Here is an 18379-nt window from a genome sequence, read left to right as displayed (position 1 = left end):
ACTCTCTGCATATTGTTTGGCTGTGGGTCTCTGGTCCCATCTGCTACAGGAGAAATTTCTCTGATGATGGTTGACCAAGACACTGATCTGCTTCCTTGGCCATCGTCTGTTCCCTTCCTTCCTTCCTTCCTTCCTTCCTTCCTTCCTTCCTTCCTTCCTTCCTTCCTTCCTTCCTTCCTTCCTTCCTTCCTTCTCTCCTTCCCTCCCTCCTTCCTCTTCCTTCCTTCCTTCCTTCTCTCCTTCCCTCCCTCCTTCCTCTTCCTTCCTTCCTTCCTTTCTTCCTTTCTTTCTTTCTTCCATATTTGTATATATTTATTGTTGATGTACTAGATTTCATGAAGAAATTTTCATATAAATATATAATGTGTTTTAAGCATTTAAAAAAATCAGAGTCCAAAGGAATGGTCCTTCCCAGAGTCTCATTCTGGTAACCTGAAATCCCTCATTATCCTTTTGTGTCTCATTTCACTCTCTCGATTTAATTTTTATGCTGCTAATTAAGGTTTATATGTACCTTGCAGTAGACTGAGTACACAATTTTAGTCATTCAAATGACTTTGAATAAAAGAATAGGAACAGGTAAAATAGGAAGAAATTGGTCTGCACATTTCTGAACCATGTTTCCTAACAAAGCTTCGGTTGTGTGTCTCTTTTTTTGCTAAAGCAACTTGCCAGTTCCAAGGTCGGAGCTACTTTGAGGGAGAACGCAACACGGTCTACTCATCCTCTGGAATGTGTGTCCTGTATGAATGCAAGGTAAGCTGGTTCTCAGGGGCCTTCCAGAATGGTCTCGATTCCATAAACACTGGGAATGCTTCTGTGGAACTTTCCCCCCATCACTCCTTTCAGATCCTAAATCAAAGGGAGTGTCTGAATAGCAGTCTCAGTTCAGACAGGAAAGAATTGCCGTTATCTTTTGAAGCACGTAAACTAGTTGTTATAAAACAGTTTTTGCAACAAATGAAAATGTTACTTGTCGAATCAGTTTTATGAAATGGAAAACTTTCTACTTGTTTACTGTTGTAAGGAAAATGTAAGAGACAATAGATCGAGCTTGCTGTCTCTCATGATTTTGACACTGATGAGAAATATCACTCAGCTAATTGGAAAATAAAACATGAAGCAACATAGTAAACATTAATTGTTGTGCAGAGATGCCGTTGATATTGATTTTAAATGGCTCCCCAAAGCAAACCCTGCACAGCATATCCATCCTGTAGAAGGTGACTTGAGCTATAGGAAGGCCGCAAGACACCACCATAGCTTACACTAGGAGTGGGAAGAGCCGTGGAAAACAAGGTTGGTTGACTTTCCAGGTACAAAGTCAAAGAACAGAGCACAGAAAAATGCTGAACCTGTCAAAGCTGGTTTTCATTTGAACTTTAGTTTCTCCCTTGGATGCTCCTTGTACATGGATTTGACAATCTAGAGACCACACAAAATATTAGAATTAGAAACAAGTGATTTAGTCTGATTGTGTCAATAAACTCCTAGCTATAGAATTATCAAGGGCCAAGGCAAGGAAAATCCTAAAAGTTTTTGCACAATATGTGGTACCCTAAAGAAGGACTGTTTCATGCATACCCATTTGAGACTGCCTGAGGACTAGGTAGTCAGAGAGGTTAAAAGGCAGACCTGAGATAGGAAGGATGGAGGTTGTGGGTCTTCACATTTTATAGTACACACACGAGGTTTCTCTTGTTTAAAATCTGTGTTCCTATGATGTGGGTCAAATCCTAATGATAAGAGAATGAAAGCATATGAATGTGCCAAGGAATCAAGGGCTCCTGTCTCCAGGTGGGACCTCTTGCCAGCATCCTCAGCCTTCTACTGCTGCCAGTGGGGTCAGTCTCACTGTGGAGCCTATAAGATCTGGGGTATAATCCAGTCATTGCAAAGCAAGGAAAGGAGAATTAGAGAACCATGCAGTTCAAAGGATATTTAGACACCTTCCAGTTGGTCTCTAAATGTGGCCTCACGTTCTGAAATAGAAGCTGTACATTTAAGCCACTGAGAACATTTGATGTCTCTTTGTTTGTAGTTTAATAACATAGATTATTGTGGGACACATATTCACTAGGACAGTTGCTTACTTGATGCTAAATGTGCTCTACAATAATTCCATTTTAAATGAGCTCAGTTAGAGGTTTGGTTATAGGCAATACTGCAGGTGTTCAGTATACATTAGGTGAGTGATGCCCTTTGTTTTTTAAGCAAAGGAAGTCATCTCCTCTGCTCTTTACTCTGCTGCCCAACAGAAACAGGAGACACAAGACAACGTGTTGGGGTCAGTGTTCAGTATTTAGTCCGTATGTCTAAAGCATCATTTCAATATGAAATTTGTTATACAATAATGAATGTAACAAATTTTCCATTCCTTTGTCATACTGTGAGCAATGTCTTAAAATCTTTGCATATTACAGTGTTCATGACCACATGTAGCTAGTGACTGTGGATTGGACAGCATGACCCCATCAACTCATTCTAAAATTTTGTGGTTCTTGACTACATCCCTGTCATTAAGGGCTTCCCCCAACACATCCATTGGGTCACATAGTGTAACCCTCACTGGCTTGGATCTTGCTGTGTAGACCAGGTTGATCTGGTCTGTGCTGTGTAGACCCACAGAGTTCTACTCAACCCTGCCTCGAGAATGCAGAGATTACAGATGTGTACCATGACACTCAGTGAGACTCTTCATAACAGAAATTTGAAACAATCTCATACCAAAAATCCAGTTTATTTTACTGGTTTGTTGCGTGTCTGTTGAAGCCGTTGTGTGTTGTTACTCTAACCCAAACTCTATCTTTGCTATACTTGCTTTGTCTTTACAAATCTGGTGGAAAACTAACACATCTTCAGGATCATCTAGGTGTTTGGGTGTTGCAGACATGGCTACAGACTGTGTTGGGTCCTGACTCTCAGGGCTGCTGACTGCCGTGTGGGCTCTCCAGATGGAAATGAGTGCCATGCCGGGATGATCCCATGGTCCGGGCAGAGGTCATCAGGAAAACAAATCCACTAGTGTCTTAGAACCTTGTCGGATTCTGATCGTCACTTCCCAGTCAAGTCCTCGGGGAATCACAGGCATCTCTTTTCTGTTGTTCTACAGGATCAGACCATGAAGCTGGTCGAGAACATCGGCTGCCCAGCTTTGGATTGTCCCGAGTCTCATCAGATCGCCCTGTCTCACAGCTGCTGCAAAGTCTGTAAAGGTATGACGTTAATTCGTAAAGCGACATCACTCCCGTGTAAGAACGTGGATGGGAGTGGGGCAAGTGACTCAAATCAAAGACAGAAAGACACACGCCACATACTTACACTTCCCTGTGGAGGTTAAAAAATAAATATCATGAGAGAAGCAGAGAAGAGCATAGTGGTTACCAGAGCCTAGAAGGGCACAGAGAGTCGATGATGGAGAGAGATGGCTGCTAGCTCAGGGGCGCACTTGGATAGGAGGCGTGACTCTAATGCTCTGTGGCGCCGTGAGAGATGTGTGGCTGACAATTAATAGAGTACTTCAAAATTTCCAATGGAAAGGGTTTTAAGTATTTCTAACACAAATAAATGGAATGTGTCTGAAGTGATAGATATGTCCAATTACCTGATTCAAATCACTACATACTGCATGCATCTATTGAAATGTCACAAGGCATCCCAAAATATGCGCAATTACTAGATGCCAATTAAAAACAAAAACAAATTAAAAGATTTATGTGTAAGAACTATTGTAGGGGACTAGTATAGCTGGCATGCGTGAGCAAATTTAATAAATCATCTCAAAGATTAATAACATTTACCTAAATTTGCTACACAGTGGGAAGCCCTGAGCCATTTGTTGAATTATAACTGAGATTCTCCCAGGCATTTTTGCCATATGTCCGTACCTGTCTCCAAGTCTGACCTCTAAACCTGAGTCCTGGTTCTGAGTCGGCTCACCGTTGCTGGGGCAAGTTACATGACTGTGTTGAATTAGCTATCCTTCTGATAGGTTTGCCCTCCTTTCTCCTCGGTTTGTTTCTGCAACTGACCTAAATGCAGAAACACACTGCATCAAATTTCATGCTTGCATCAGGTCTCGCTCCTCGTCATAAGTGTGGCTTCTAGGCTACCAAGCAGAGAGAATGCGTGGATGATCATCACTTCTTTTGTGTTGTCTTTGGGATGTTAAGCCTGGTACCAATAAATGCCAGAGTGCTAGAATTTTGTTTAATTGTAAGAAAACAGCAAAACTATTCACAAATGTGATGGGCTACCTCAGGAGGCAGTGAGTTCCGTTAGCTGGAGGTTCTTAAACTTGTTGGTTCAAGCAGAAAAATGAAGTAATTAATTACGTAGACTCTTTAAGATCCTTGTTCCTTATGAGATTGTAAGTCCTGTCCCTTGTTAACCTGAGGCTGAGACTAAAACTGTGTGTCCAGTTCCTGCAGCAGGCTGTGCACTGCAGGGAAGGCCTGAGTCTTTGTATTCATCGCTGCACCTAAACCCTCGCATGATGTCTGGAGGGTAGCTGATGTGCTCGGTGATGTATCTAGAATGGAGTAAGCATTCCAGTTGCAATGTGAACATGTGTCGAGATAGCATCCTTCATGCTGATGTAAAGTGCAGCTTACAAGGAAAAAGCAAATTTACCTTTTGGAAAACTGGCACCATTAAAAATAGATGTAAAATTATTTCCACCCCTGTTTTGAGCAGAGTTGTGCATTTTGTTTTAATTTTGATTTCATTTTGTTTTGTTCATACTCCTTCCCACCCATTAAATGGCAGGTTTTAACTTTTTAACATTTTGATTTATTGCATATGTGTGCATATGTACACTGTGTAGAACTGTGCATACACATGGCACAGTGCAGGAGTGAGTGGCGGTCAGAGGACACTTGCAGGAATTGGTGTTTTCATCCCACCATATGTGTTTCAGGGGTTGAATTCATGTCTACAGGCTTGGCAGGAATCTCCTTTACCCTCTGAACCATCTTGCCAGCCCCCTTCCCCACGACTTTAAAGATCTCTATTCTGAATGCGGCTCTTTAGAAATTGCATTATGGTTGAAGATCTGGTCTTCTCAGACAGGAACTATCAAGATATCCTTTAGCAATGAAAGAGCCCCTCTAAAGGACCTACCCTCAAGCAGACCAACAGTGCAGACCATTTTATCCTCATGATCCCGAGTCACTGCCTGGGTAGGGCATATCTGAAGTTTATAAGACTTAGGAATACTCACTTTAGTTATTTCATTTGAGGCTTCCAGCTTGACCAGAGCAGTTTTGGTAGCAGTAAGTAGTATGAACTAATGCTTTTTACCCTGACCCTTACATGTGGACACAGTTGACTTGCACTCTTAACAAAATAAGCTTTGGAGTGACTTAGGAGCTAGTATAAACAGGTCCATGCTTTATGGGGTGGTAAGCCCACTCCTCTAGAACAAACATTCCCCACTCTGCACTTCACGATGATATCGTCATTGTAGATTTCAATGCTTGGGTCAGACAGTCAGGCAAGCTTGCATTTCTTTAGATATTGGCTGAGGTTGCTCTGTGCTGTTAGCTGGAAGCTCGGCAGGGCTGACTGTTTCAGAGTGGCCTTATTCTTGGTTTAGGGTCTTGGTAGACGTGGCCGAGAAGCCAAGCATAGTCACAGTGGCCACTCTCCAGAGTCTTAAGACATTTCCTCATGTTCTGTCATTGAGAGTACTAGTCCCACTTGTTAAATTATGGCTTGAGGGTTTTATGGACATCTGATATTGACACAGCATCAATCTCCTATGTTCCAATGCTCAAAGCCATCAAAAGTCAGCCAAGATTCAAGGGACTAGAACATAAGCAAGAGGAAGCCATGGGAAACTGTGACATAACTGGCTTTAACCGTCTGTCAGCATGACACAGCTGAGTCAGCTGAGAAGACAGTCTTAGTTGAAGGATTGCAGAGACTGGATTGGTCTGTGGACATGCCTTGGGGAGATTATCTTGATATTTAAATGGTGTAGGAGGTCTTAGTCCACTGTGAGTGGCCCATTCCCTGGGTAGGGAGTCCTGGTGTATTGGAAGCTAACTAAACAGGAACTTGAGTGCATTCCTCCACGCTTCTTGCTGTTCTTCCTTGGCTGTGAGGGAGAGGTCCTGCTGCCCAGAATAGCAGTGGCCCTGCCTCTGAGTTCCTGCCTTCCTTTCCTCTCCTGACTTCCTTCAGGCATAGACTGTGGCCTGGGGCTGGAAGCCTGATTAACTCCTTCCTCCCCTGAGTTGGTTTTGGTCAGAGCGTTTTTTGTCCCAGCAGCAAAAAGCACACTGCAGTGGTGACTATCCTCAGTCTACAGCTCAAGGGCTGCTCAGGGAGTAAGTGAACACACAGTAGCTAGTTAGAGTGGACTGGGACAGATGTTGTGTAAGAAACTAGCTGAGGTGTCCGTGGGTAAGAATCATTCTGGTCCACTTCTGAACATTAAAGTTTGAAAAAGCAAGTGAAGAAATGGAGCATTAACCACAGGACATCGTTCCATATTGAAATTGTTCACACTAAAATGTGTTTACATAGAGTGACAGAACCGGTCATGCTTCCTCACCTCCAGTATTCTGGTATAACTGTTATAAAGTAGGACCCATGACGTCTCTCTTTCCAAACATTCATTGTAAATCAAACAGCCTAGACTGTGAAGATCTGGATTAGATTAATACTTGAACTCAAACTAAAATTCTCAATTTGCCCCTGACTGCCCTTGTTAGCAATAGGGGCCCTAAATGGCTCTTCCTGACTTTCAGTTTGTAATCTTCCTGCCCCAGCCTCCCTAGCAGCTGGAATTACAGGTATGCATCAACACGTCCCTCTAGAGTTAGCCCTTCTTAAAACATCAAAGCCCCTTGTTGACAGGGCTTTCTGTCCCACGCGGTCCTGCCGGACAAGAACTACAGCCAACAGCCCCTTAAGGATTACAGGCTTTTCTAATGTCATATATGCAGGACAAGTAAAGGAACTGTCTCAACATTCTTTCACTTTTGGGGGAGAAAGTCCAGTTCCCTACTCTTAAGTTTGAGTCAACTCTCGCACATTTGTTTTGACAGATTCATCTGTGAGAACTGACCTCTAGTTTTCAGCAAAGCCTTCCCACCCCTCCTAGTGTTAGATTCAGTGTTCACATCCAAATAAACATTCAGGTCAGCAATGGTTAATTAGGTGTCCCTGAGCCCAGCAGGAGACAAAAATGTTCATCTTTCCCCTGGAGGTTTGGGCAGGGATAAGAAACCCAATCAAACCAGCCAACACTGTCCCCTAGGCTTTCTGCTTTGACCACCCCTGACAGCAACAGACAGGAGGACCTGAGCAGAGAGCCCCACCCTATTGTTTGGGCCCTTTGAAAGAAGTGAGCAACAGGCACAGGCCAGAGCTTCCACGATAGAGGAAGGACCCTACCCACACGCATTGTGTGTGGATTTCTGTCGACTCTCCTTTCCGTTGTCCTCTTCTCCCTGATATTCTCAGCCTCTGTCTACAGGACAATTTCCTGCTCACACCTCTTTATTAAAAGTGGGGGAGCAACATGGAAAGACTGTGACTTCTCTTTTCCCTTGTGCACAATTCCCACTGTCTGTAATATTCAATAGTGCCTTTTGTGACTTTCTTTACCTATGTATTAGTAATAATGTTATTATAGTGATTGCCAGCTTTAGCTTCATTGCGCAGCAGTGGTTTTTACACATTGACCCTGCTTGCCTCCGAAGAAGGCCATTGGCGTTAGAATTATCTTTGCTTGTTCTGCACCTTGATCTACACTTTAGGAGACACTTAGGAAAGTCTTTTGGACTACATCTAACTACATTAGCATTTGCTAGTGGGCATGTGGTAGACACTGAATTCTATTGACTTGGCCAGAAAGTGAATCCTATGGGCCCCCAAAACAGATGGTACAACAACTTCAGTGTGGTTTGACTCATTTCAGACACAGCTCACTGGCTAGGGTACCTGTGTCTTCTCTCACTAGCATGCCTATGTTCAATTCGAATTGTGATGATAAATAGGTAGAAAAAATGGTTTACTATGCTGATGAGATAAGTAAAAATCCAAGATCTGTGCTTCAGCGACCTTCATTAGCTAGCATTGTAGAAATTACTTTGTTAGACCAGTGCTATGCATTGATTGACATGGCTTTATCCTATACAGAGTAAAGTCCATTTTCCTGAAAGCACCTGGGTCAAAGGTCAGGATGAGTGGTTCCTCCAGAGTATACCTAGTTCTCTCACCACCACAGATATGACGAGGCCATACCTAATGCCAAGCCAATTAATATTCACCACAGTTACTGCTGCTTTCTCTCCTGACACATCACCAGCATGTGACCCGTTCTGGTTACCTCCTGTGTCTGTCTGTTACTTCCCCCTCAGTTATGGACATATGCATTTTGATGTTCCATAGGTAAGTTTGTTCTTAGGAGGAATGTGCAGAGCCCCATGGGCATTTGCAAACACAGAGATAGAGAGTCACAGAGACCTTGAGGCTAAAATGCGGTGGGAGGAAGCAGAAAGGCTGGCCTGCATTAGATATGATCTCTTCACCAAGCTGGACCAAATGCTTGGATGAGTTCTGTGGCACAGATGTAAGTGTCTGTGCTGTTAGGGTCATAGTACCAGTCTACAGCTTTTGTCACCAGCACCCAGGCCACAGTGTCTTTGCATAGGCGATCTTATTTGAATCCTTCCCTTTTATAAGATGGGAATTATCCTAATTTTTACAAGTGACAAAATCTAGTGGCTGAGAAAACGGGTTAAGTTTCGCAGTCTGTATTTATGCAGCCTGTCAGGACAGAGATCAGATTCTGTGGAAGACTGTGTCTGCAGCTCCAAAAGCCACACACACACACACACACACACACACACACACACACACACACAATGGATATGAAGCACTGAGGACTTAGACAGGCAATGTGCAGACTGAATGTCTTCAGGTTAGAAATGACCTGCTTCAATTGACTCCAAATCCCTTACACCTTAGTAGATGACATTTTGACCCTGCGATTTTACTATATAGGTCAGCGGTTCACAACCTGTGGGTCATGTCCCCTTTGGCAAAACTCTTTCTCCAAAAGTATTTACATTACGACTTAAAATAGTAGCAAAATTATAGTCATGGAATAGCAACAAAAATAATCTTATGGTTGGGGCCACCACAGCATAAGGAGCTGTATTAAAGGTCACAGCATTGCATTAGGAAGACTGGGAGTTACTGATATAGGCAGTCAAACATTCAGAGCAGTCAGCATTTTTCTGTATTTAAATTCCTATTGAATATTTTTTATATAATAGATGAAATTTGACTGACTGGAAATTTTAGTTTTCAAATCATAGGGTTAATAAAGTACCCAAGCAAGTCATAACTAAGCCTTAACTATTATCTGAAAAGGTAAAATAGAAGCACATTCTTTGCCTCCACCTAGAACATTCTTGAGATGACTCAGCACTTCCTGTGTGCATGTATGTTGTTTGACACTTCAGTAACGGGTCACACCGTTACTGGGTTAGAACACGGAATGGATCATACAAAATGTAGCTAACTTAAAAGGAGGCTGAGCACTGAACATCCTAGATAATACAGAGGATTCTTAAAACTGGGAGAAAATTTGATAACATGAGACGGTGATAATTTTTAAATATGTAGACTCAAGAAAGCAACGATAAAAACACACCACCAACAACTCCCACAGTCATAACCTCTAATACGTATTTGAGACACTGTGGGGGAAATCAGAGATTTAGCACTATGCCAGCACTCAATAGCTTGGTTTCCTCTGCACCTCCAATACTGAGCCATTTTAATAACACGTTTCTCTTAATTTGGGTGAAAAATGAAAGGTTTTCTTTTCTTCTTCTTCCTTTTTTCTTTTTGGCTTTCAGAACTTAGCATGGTAATGTGCTGAGCTGTTGGGATGGACAGTAAAGATTTTGACATGAAATTGTTTCCACCTCAGGCATTGTAAAAAGACAATGAAATGTATTTTAAGAAATATGATCTTCATTTAGTTACTTCAAAAAGAAAGTAAATAACCCTCAGAGAAAGGTTTAAAGTTTTAAATTTAAATTGTATAATTTTTTCTATTGAGAATTTTGCTTCCAAATATTTGGTCTTAATCCTGAGTAGTTATATTGTCAAGATAAGTTAAATTTCCAAGTAGTTTAAGGGTATTATTAACTGTATTTCTTTTGTGTTTGTTCACTTAATATTCTTTTAGATTAATTTTAAAGCATTCACTTATCCATTTGATGTTTCATAGTCTGTTATAATATTTACTGTATCAGGCGCATTGACCTTAAGATTTATTAAGTTGCACCAGTAATGTTTCATTATATGTTGTACATTCAGTAACGCCCTGCAGTGGTATTGAAAACAGTGCAGGCAGTGAGTGGTCAGAGTGTGCACCACTCGGTGACAGTGGACACCAGCCTCATTACAGATAAGAAGGCCCATTTAGATTTTCTCAAATGCAAGTCTTTTCTGGCTATAGAGAGACAATTTCTTCTAAGTCCTTCTTGTCCTTTTATGTATGGGATGAAATCGCAAATCATCACTCAGTGTTCAGCTCTTTCGATAAAGCATGCATTAGGCAATTTAAAAATTTGTTGAATGACACACAATCATGTAATCTTTATTTGAGGTGGATTCCACCACTGAGGCTTTTCATCTCAGCGCTTCAGATATCGTTGAACAAGGGTTCCGACACTAGAAAGAAATCCTTAGAAACTGCACAATTGGTGTCACGGTTTATAAAAGTTCCATTTTTTTCTTATCCAAAAGACTCTGGGATTTGTGAAAATCCTGTTATTCCTAAAAGTTTCTTCTTTTGGGTGATAATAGTTTTCCATGCACATCTTCAGAGAAAATTAGTAAAGTGATATAATTTTCATTTTGAACACCTTTTCAAAAAATCTTAAATGCTAAGCTGTAGTTTTCGTCCCTTAAATATTGCTGGGCGCTTTTCCCTCTGGCTCCCGGAGTGTTCAAGGCACTGATGATGTCTGTTGCGCTCTTGGTGTGTTAACGTCTTTACTGCAGCATCCATTTTGAACTCAAAGCATCTTTGTTTCAAATACATAGAGAGCTATAATAGAAGAAGTAAGGACTGTGTAGCATTTAGAAAATCAAAAAACAAAAACGATTTGAATTCATTTGAAGTAGAAAGGAATTGAATCAAACATAAAGAACTCTCTTTGCAATCAAGAAATCACAGAGGCTAGGTCTGCGGGTCCTGGGTCTGCAATCACAGCAGCTGGGGATTCCCGCTCTGGGTCTGCAGTCACACTGGCTGGGGATGCCCACGCTGGGCCTGCAGTCACAGCATCTGAGGATGCCCGCGCTGGGTCTGGAATCACAGTGGCTGGGGATGCCCGTGCTGGGTCTGCAGTAACAGCAGCTGGGGATGCCCACGCCGGGTCTGGAATCACACTGGCTGGGGATGCCCACACTGGGTCTACTCAACAATGGGCATGTAGAAGAGAAGATGTCAGGTGCCTTCCCCTCATGGTTGAGCTATTTGTTCCTAACTGATTCAGGAAGAAGGGTAGGCAGTTTCTTCAGTTGTGTGACCACAATGACCTCAGTCACACAGATGGCCCCGGTAAAATAAATGGATCACAACCTAAGGTCAGGAACCTGAGAAAGGGACCGGTGGTGGGTATGAGGGTGATAAAGGAGGGTAGGACGTAGGCAATGGGAATATTTAACGTATATGTATGAACTGTTAAATAATAAACCTGGCAAAATGTCTTTAGAGAACATAGCTTCAAAATTAACAGAAACTGATCTTTCTTTCTTCCTTCTTTTTAAAAAATCTGGTTTGTTTGTTTTTTGTCTGTGTCTGTTGTTTATTTTCTAAAGAGAGAGAGAGAGAAGGAAGGAATGGAGCTAGATGGGTGGAGGTTGAGGGGAGGTACTGTGATCAGAATACATTGTGTGAAAAATTATTTTCAATAAAAAAGAAAAAATAAAGTATGGAGTAGCTTGTCTTGTCACGGTCTAATTTATCGGAACACGTCCTTCTTACAGGCTATGACTTTTGTTCAGAGAAGCATACCTGCATGGAGAACTCGGTCTGCAGGAACCTGAATGACAGGGCTGTGTGCAGCTGCCGGGATGGCTTCAGGCCTCTTCGGGAGGACAATGCCTATTGTGAAGGTAATCCTTACAGTGATGTGTGGCTTGGCTGTATAAATTTACTGGGATTACTGCATGTAAAATTTATTAATTTCCCAGGTTGTCAAGTTGATGGGCCCATTAAAAGCAGTGAGTTTAATTTGAAGCATATTAATCAGCTAAAAATAATTATCTTTCAAATTAAAGTTTTTCCAGCTATCTGCTAATAAGTTAATACGGCTGTTTCTCGAATTAGAACAATGTCTCCACTGTGAAATTGCCTTCTCTTTTTCATAATTAGATATTCAGGTGGCTCACATATTGACATGATTACTGTGGCTTGCAGTTAGAATTATAGTCAGACTTCCCAGACACTGTTGTGTAACAAAGGCAATTAGCAGGAAGATGAAGCATCTACTGCTATTCTTGTTTGCTGCTGTCTGTAACCTCTGTGGTCGCCTGCACGCACTCTGGTACTTAGTAAATAGATCCAATAGAGAAAATTATTTCTTGCTTATTGGAAAAAAAAATTTGACTAACATCCAAGGTAGTTTGTTATAGACACAATGCAAATACAGGGAGTGTGCCAGGTAGTTTATTTGGCTCCAGCTGTGCTCCGGGAGACCTCCAAAGTCCCCAGACACTGAAATTTACACTTCCCTGCGGCACACACTTAAATCGCTATCATTAACTATATGACAAAAGGAGAACACTGATCTGGGGGCAGTGGGTAATTGGAGGACTTCGAGGGTTCAAGTCTTACCCCTGCGGCTATCAGGCTCACACCACTGAAGATAGACAGCGTGGGATGTCAGCTACCTGTGTTTATTCCCACGAGAACTGGTTAGCCCTGGGGAACCCACCTTGTACCAGTTCCCTTAGAACTGGGCAGATTTTCTCTGTATGAAAAGTAGTATCCCTTTTCAAGCTGCAGTGGGTTGGATGAAGGTTTTCTTTCAGTGCTTCTTATTCAGCCCTAAAGGGACCCTTCCATTTCTGCAGAATGAAGAATTCATGCCTCTCCACCCCCACTTATAATGCAAATTTATTTAAAGTTCCTCATTTTAACAGATCTTAGATAAGAAATGGGTTTTACTTAGTGATTTTTTATTTTTACTCAACATACAGTTGAATTTTCTTAGCAGACATATGTATTTTCATCATAATAGCTTATAATGAGCTCTCCTCGTATTGATATGCATGGTACAATGCATATGTCTTCTTGAACCTTGATCAACTGGTCTTTTTCTTTCTTTTTAAAAATTTTATATTATTTTATTGATTTAATTGACTATACATTTTTCTCTACTCCCCTCCCTTTCTCTTCCTTTCCCTTCCACCCTCTCCTATGGTCCTCATGCTCCAAATTTACTCAGGAGATCTTGTCTTTTTCTACTTCCCATGTAGATTAGGTCCATGTATGTCTCTCTTAGGGTCCTCAATATTGTCTACGTTCTCTGGGATTGTGAATTGTAGACTTGTTTTCTTTGCTTTATGTCTAAAAGCCACCTATAGGTGAGTACATATGATATTTGTCTTTCTGGGTCTGGGTTACCTCACTCAATATGATATTTTCTAGCTCTATCCATTTACCTGCAAAATTCAAGATGTCCTTATTTTTTCTTCTGTGTAGTACTCCATTGTGTAAATGTACCACATTTTCCTTATCCATTCTTCAGTCAAGGGGCAATTAGGTTGTTTCCAGGTCCTGGCTGTGACAAACAATGCTGCTATAAACATGGTTGAGCATATGTCCTTGTGGTACAATTGAGCATCCTTTGGATATATACCCAAAAGTGGTATTGCTAGGTCTTGAGGAAGGTTGTTTCCTAATTTTCTGAGAAATTGCCACACTGATGTCCAAAGGGGTTGTACCAGCTTGCACTCCCACCAGCAATGCAGGAGTGTTCCCTTTACCCCACAACCTCTCCAGCATAAGTTGTCATCAGTGTTTTTGATCTTGGCCATTCTTATAGGTGTAAAATGGAATCTCAGAGTTATTTTGATTTACATTTCTCTGATAGCTAAGGATGTTGAACATTTCCTTAAGTGTCTTTCAGCCATTTTAGATTTCTCTTTTGAGAGTTCTTTGTTTAGGTCTGGACTCCATTTTTTTTTAACTGGATTATTTGTTCTTTTAATGACCAATTTCTTGAATTCTTTGTATATTTTGGAGATCAGACCTCTTTCTGATATGGGTTTAGTGAATATCTTTTCTCATTCTGTAGGCTGTTGTTTTGTCTTGTTGGCTACGTTCTTTGCTTTACAGAACCTTTTCAGTTTCAGGAGGTTTCATTGATTAACTGTTTTTCTCAGTGTCTTTGCTACTGGGTTATATTTAGAAAGTGGTCTCCTGTGCTAATGTATTCAAGTATACTTCCCACTTTCTCTTCTATGAGGTTCAGTGTGGTTGGCTTTCTGTTGAAGTCTTTGATCCATTTGGACGTGAGCTTTGTGCATGGTGATAGATATGGATCTATTTTCATTTTTCTTCATGTTGATATCCAGTTATGCCAGCACCCCTTGTTAAATATGCTTTTTTTCCCATTTGATATTTTTTCCTCCTTTGTCAAAAATCAGGTGTTTGAAAGTGTGTGGATTAATAAATTGGTCTTTGATTTGGTACCATTGGTCGTCCTGTCTGTTTTTATACCAATACCAGGCTGTTTTCAGTACTGTTGCTCTGTAGTAGAGTTTGAAGTCAGGGATTGTGATGCCTCCAGAAGTTCTTTTATTGTATAGAATTGTTTTGGCTATCCTATGTTTTTTGCTTTTCCATATGAAATTGAGTACCATTCTTTCGAGGTCTGTGAAGAATTTTGCTGGGATTTTGATGGGCATTGCATTGAATCTGTAGATTGCTTTTGATAAGATTGCCATTTTTACTATGTTAATTCTGCCTACCCAAGAGCATGGGAGATCTTTCCACTTTCTGGTGTCTTCTTCAATTTCTTTCTTCAAAGATTTAAAGTTCTTGTCTTCTAGGTCTTTCCCTTGTTTGGTTAGAGTTGCTCTGAGATATTTTATGGTATTTGTGTCTATTGTGAAGGGCAATGTTTCTCGGATTTCTTTCTTAGCCCATTTATCATCTCTGTAAAGGCGGGCAACTGATTTTTCCTTTTTTAACTGTATTCAGTTATATAGCAAATATTCAGTGAGCATTCAGTGTGTAGCAAGCACTTTTCTGTGCACTGGAATTAGAAATAGTGAGCAAAATTTGTAACTTCTCCTGCACAGGAACTTTGCACACTAGTAGAACCAAGTCAGTTGGTAACCATGTAGAAGATAATTGCAGGTGGTAGAAAATCATGGGAAGGGGATGAAACAGATGCTGTGCTGAAAATGACAGGGATTCACATAAGTGGAATGTTCAGCCTTGGGGGCTGTCCTTCGGGTCTCTTGATGATAAAGAACAGACTCGGAAAGACCTGGGACAGTGCTTTCCAACTAGAAGAAAGAGCGTGTGGAGAAGTTCTAAGTAGAAACACACTTGGGATGCTCTAGAAACAAAGAGGGCAATGCAATGGTAAAAGCAATGTAGGAGATTCAGTTGGAGGATTAGCTGGGGTCAGCACACGTGAGTGGTTTCCAAGAATTTGGGGCTATGGTTTCAAATGGATATGCTTGTACTTATATGGGACAGGTGACAAACTGGTGGCAATACGGGAGATGAACTGTGATTGACAGAGAAAACAGAAAAAGGATGGGTAAAGATGGGGGTGGCCTGAGTTGGAAAGGAGACAGTGATGGCGATGGGGGGATGCACAGTGTGTTTGTTCACCTGCAAGTGTGTATACACATAGTTAGCTGCTCCCACCTTAACTGTATCATGCTGAAAATTCTTTCTACCATTATCTTCTTGGTCATTCAAAGATAATATGCTCAAAACCTAAGAAAATGCTGGAAAGGTGTGGTGGAGGTTTTGAAATTTTTATACACCAGGGTGTCTAATCCTTTTATGCTTCTGGCTATTCACACAGTGTTGGTCTAGTTAGGGAAATATTTCTCTGTTGTTATTTTGACACCTGGTCGCATGTATCCCCCAGTCTGGTCTTGAACTCCTTATATAACCAAACATGACCTTGAACATGTAGTACTATATCTTATTACCAACCAACACTGTGAGTTGGCAGGTATAAACTTGTGGTAACATGACTGGTTTATGCAATACTGAGAATCCAACCCATGATCTCCTCCACTGCAAGCAAGCTTGTTACCAATGGAGCTAATACGTGTGTGTGTGTGTGTGTGTGTGTGTGTTACTTGCTTGTATGCACACATGTATCAGTGCACATGTGGCTGTTGGAGGACAACTTGCAAGAGTTGGTTTTCTCCTTCTACCTTGTGGGTCCTGTCAACAGGGGCCTTCACTGCCTGAGTCATCTTGCCAGCTCTCATTGACAATATTCTTATCAAATTTGGTTTCTATTTTTATTCTGGCAATGTTGCTAAATTGTTGGTTGTTTTGACATTTTAGAGGCAATATGTATTTTAAATTTTGATGCAGTGTTACGCAATACTTACAAGTCCTGTTTTTCTGGAGCTTTGGCCCTGTTTAAAAAAATAGATTTTACGTTAAAAGTAAGTGAATGATAGTTTGTAAGGGACATACATTTTATTTCCTAAATCTGTGAGGTTGTTTTAATGCTACAGCTGTAATTGAGGTTATTGATTTTGATGACAGTGTGCCTTCTCAGCACTCCTACAGCATCAGTAAATGCTGGAGCTAATTTATGCACCTCACACACATTTATTGAATGGCTCTGTTGTACAAGGTTAGCACTGAATATGAAGCCATATGTGGAGAAACACAAGGCTGATACTCTCTCAGGCAAGGAAGACAATAACTCTATTATTAAATAACTTTTTACTGAAATGTGGCAAGCACCTTGTCGGAGAAATAGATTGCTAGGAGTCTGCTCTAGATTCATGATGGGATTAGGAAAATTTTGTTTGCAGAGTACAATTTTGAAGTTTAAAGGGTGAGTGAGGTCGGCTAACCTTAAAAGGAAGGATGGGAGAGACAGGGTCTCCTATGTGAGAGATCCAGACATCTTGGTGGGAAAAAAGCACTTTGGGGACGAAGGCCAGCCCCAGTGAGAGGCAGAGAGGAGGCCGAGAGACAGGGTGAGAAGCAGAGTCTTGGGGGCGGGGGGCCAAAGGTTGCCATATTCATCTACTTTCCTATTCACTGTGACAGTGACGCTGACAATAACAATTTCAAGCTGGAGGGGAGGGGCTCCCAGTCCACTGTGCAGAGAGAGAGGACTGAGTGGCAGGAACAGCTCACTGTTGGCCAGCAGGAGTGTGGGGTAGCTGCTACATGGTGTAGGAAGCCAGGAAGAAGAGACCGGACAAGAAGCAGGCCGGGTTAGGAACATTCAGCTCCTCTCCTATAGGTGACCTGCTTCCTGCATCTAGACTCCCCATCCCGAAGGTTTCATAACCTCCCCTAATAGTGAAAGTTGCCGAAGATAGTGTTGCAACATAGGAGCTTGCGAGAGACATTCATATTCGAATCTTAGCGGGGTTTTGTTGAGGTACATAGATCATGAGCTCCTGGTTGTTTTAAGTAACTCAGTTCAGCAGTGAGGCATACTGGGGAAGATGGCATGCTGGGAAACCGTCAATGATATGATTCTAATGGAGTGGTGGATACACGTAAGAACATCCATGAAGTAAGACTACCCGGTTCTGATTATACCTGTTACAGCACGTGGTGATGAGTGGCGTGGAAGCTGATTGGTTTCTACCCAAAAACCAGGTGAATGTTCATGTAGCTCACTTAAGGGAGGGGTTGGGAAAATTGTCTTGGGTTGGTTCTGTTTATGGCTTATTTGTTTAAATGTGTGTGGGTGTGGCATTTAGTTAAGGCTGGATATACAATTTGAGATTCTCAAGTATATAAATGACTATTGAGTCAACAGAAGGAGTTACTTAGAGAACTTTCTTGGAAAAAGTAGAAGGGATGTCATGGATAAAATGTTCAAGGAAAGAGAAGAATAGGCAGTGCCATAGACCTCAATGGCATAGAATCCCAAGGAAAATCTGGATTCCAAACAAATGCTAAATGCTTCTTGGTACATTTTCTGTGGCTACAGCAGAATACCCAAGACCAGTTCCTTTACAAACAAAAGAGGTGCGTTTGCCTTGCACTTCCAGGGCCTGTAAAGTACCTAGAGCATGACACTGATTCCTGATCACGTCAGGTGAAGACCTTCCTTCCTCATCATGATAGGGTCAAAGGTGTCACATGGTGAGACAG

The 18379-nt window shown here is 41.5% G+C and overlaps 1 protein-coding gene across 2 annotated transcripts in view; it reads left to right on the top strand.

The window, feature by feature from the left end:
• Nell2 (neural EGFL like 2) overlaps positions 1 to 18379 on the top strand; it is a 313225-nt gene that overhangs the window by 146319 nt on the left and 148527 nt on the right. For both annotated transcript variants that reach the window (XM_048444768.3, XM_048444766.3), the window contains exons 11-13: positions 665 to 756; positions 3113 to 3215; positions 12028 to 12156. In XM_048444768.3, the coding sequence (XP_048300725.1) occupies positions 665 to 756; positions 3113 to 3215; positions 12028 to 12156 (324 nt within the window). The remainder of the gene's footprint in view (positions 1 to 664; positions 757 to 3112; positions 3216 to 12027; positions 12157 to 18379) is intronic.

This window comes from Myodes glareolus, chromosome 19 (genome assembly GCF_982192425.1).
Source record: "Myodes glareolus chromosome 19, mMyoGla1.1, whole genome shotgun sequence".
NCBI lineage: Eukaryota > Metazoa > Chordata > Mammalia > Rodentia > Cricetidae > Myodes > Myodes glareolus.
This window is presented reverse-complemented; position numbering and strand designations above follow the sequence as displayed.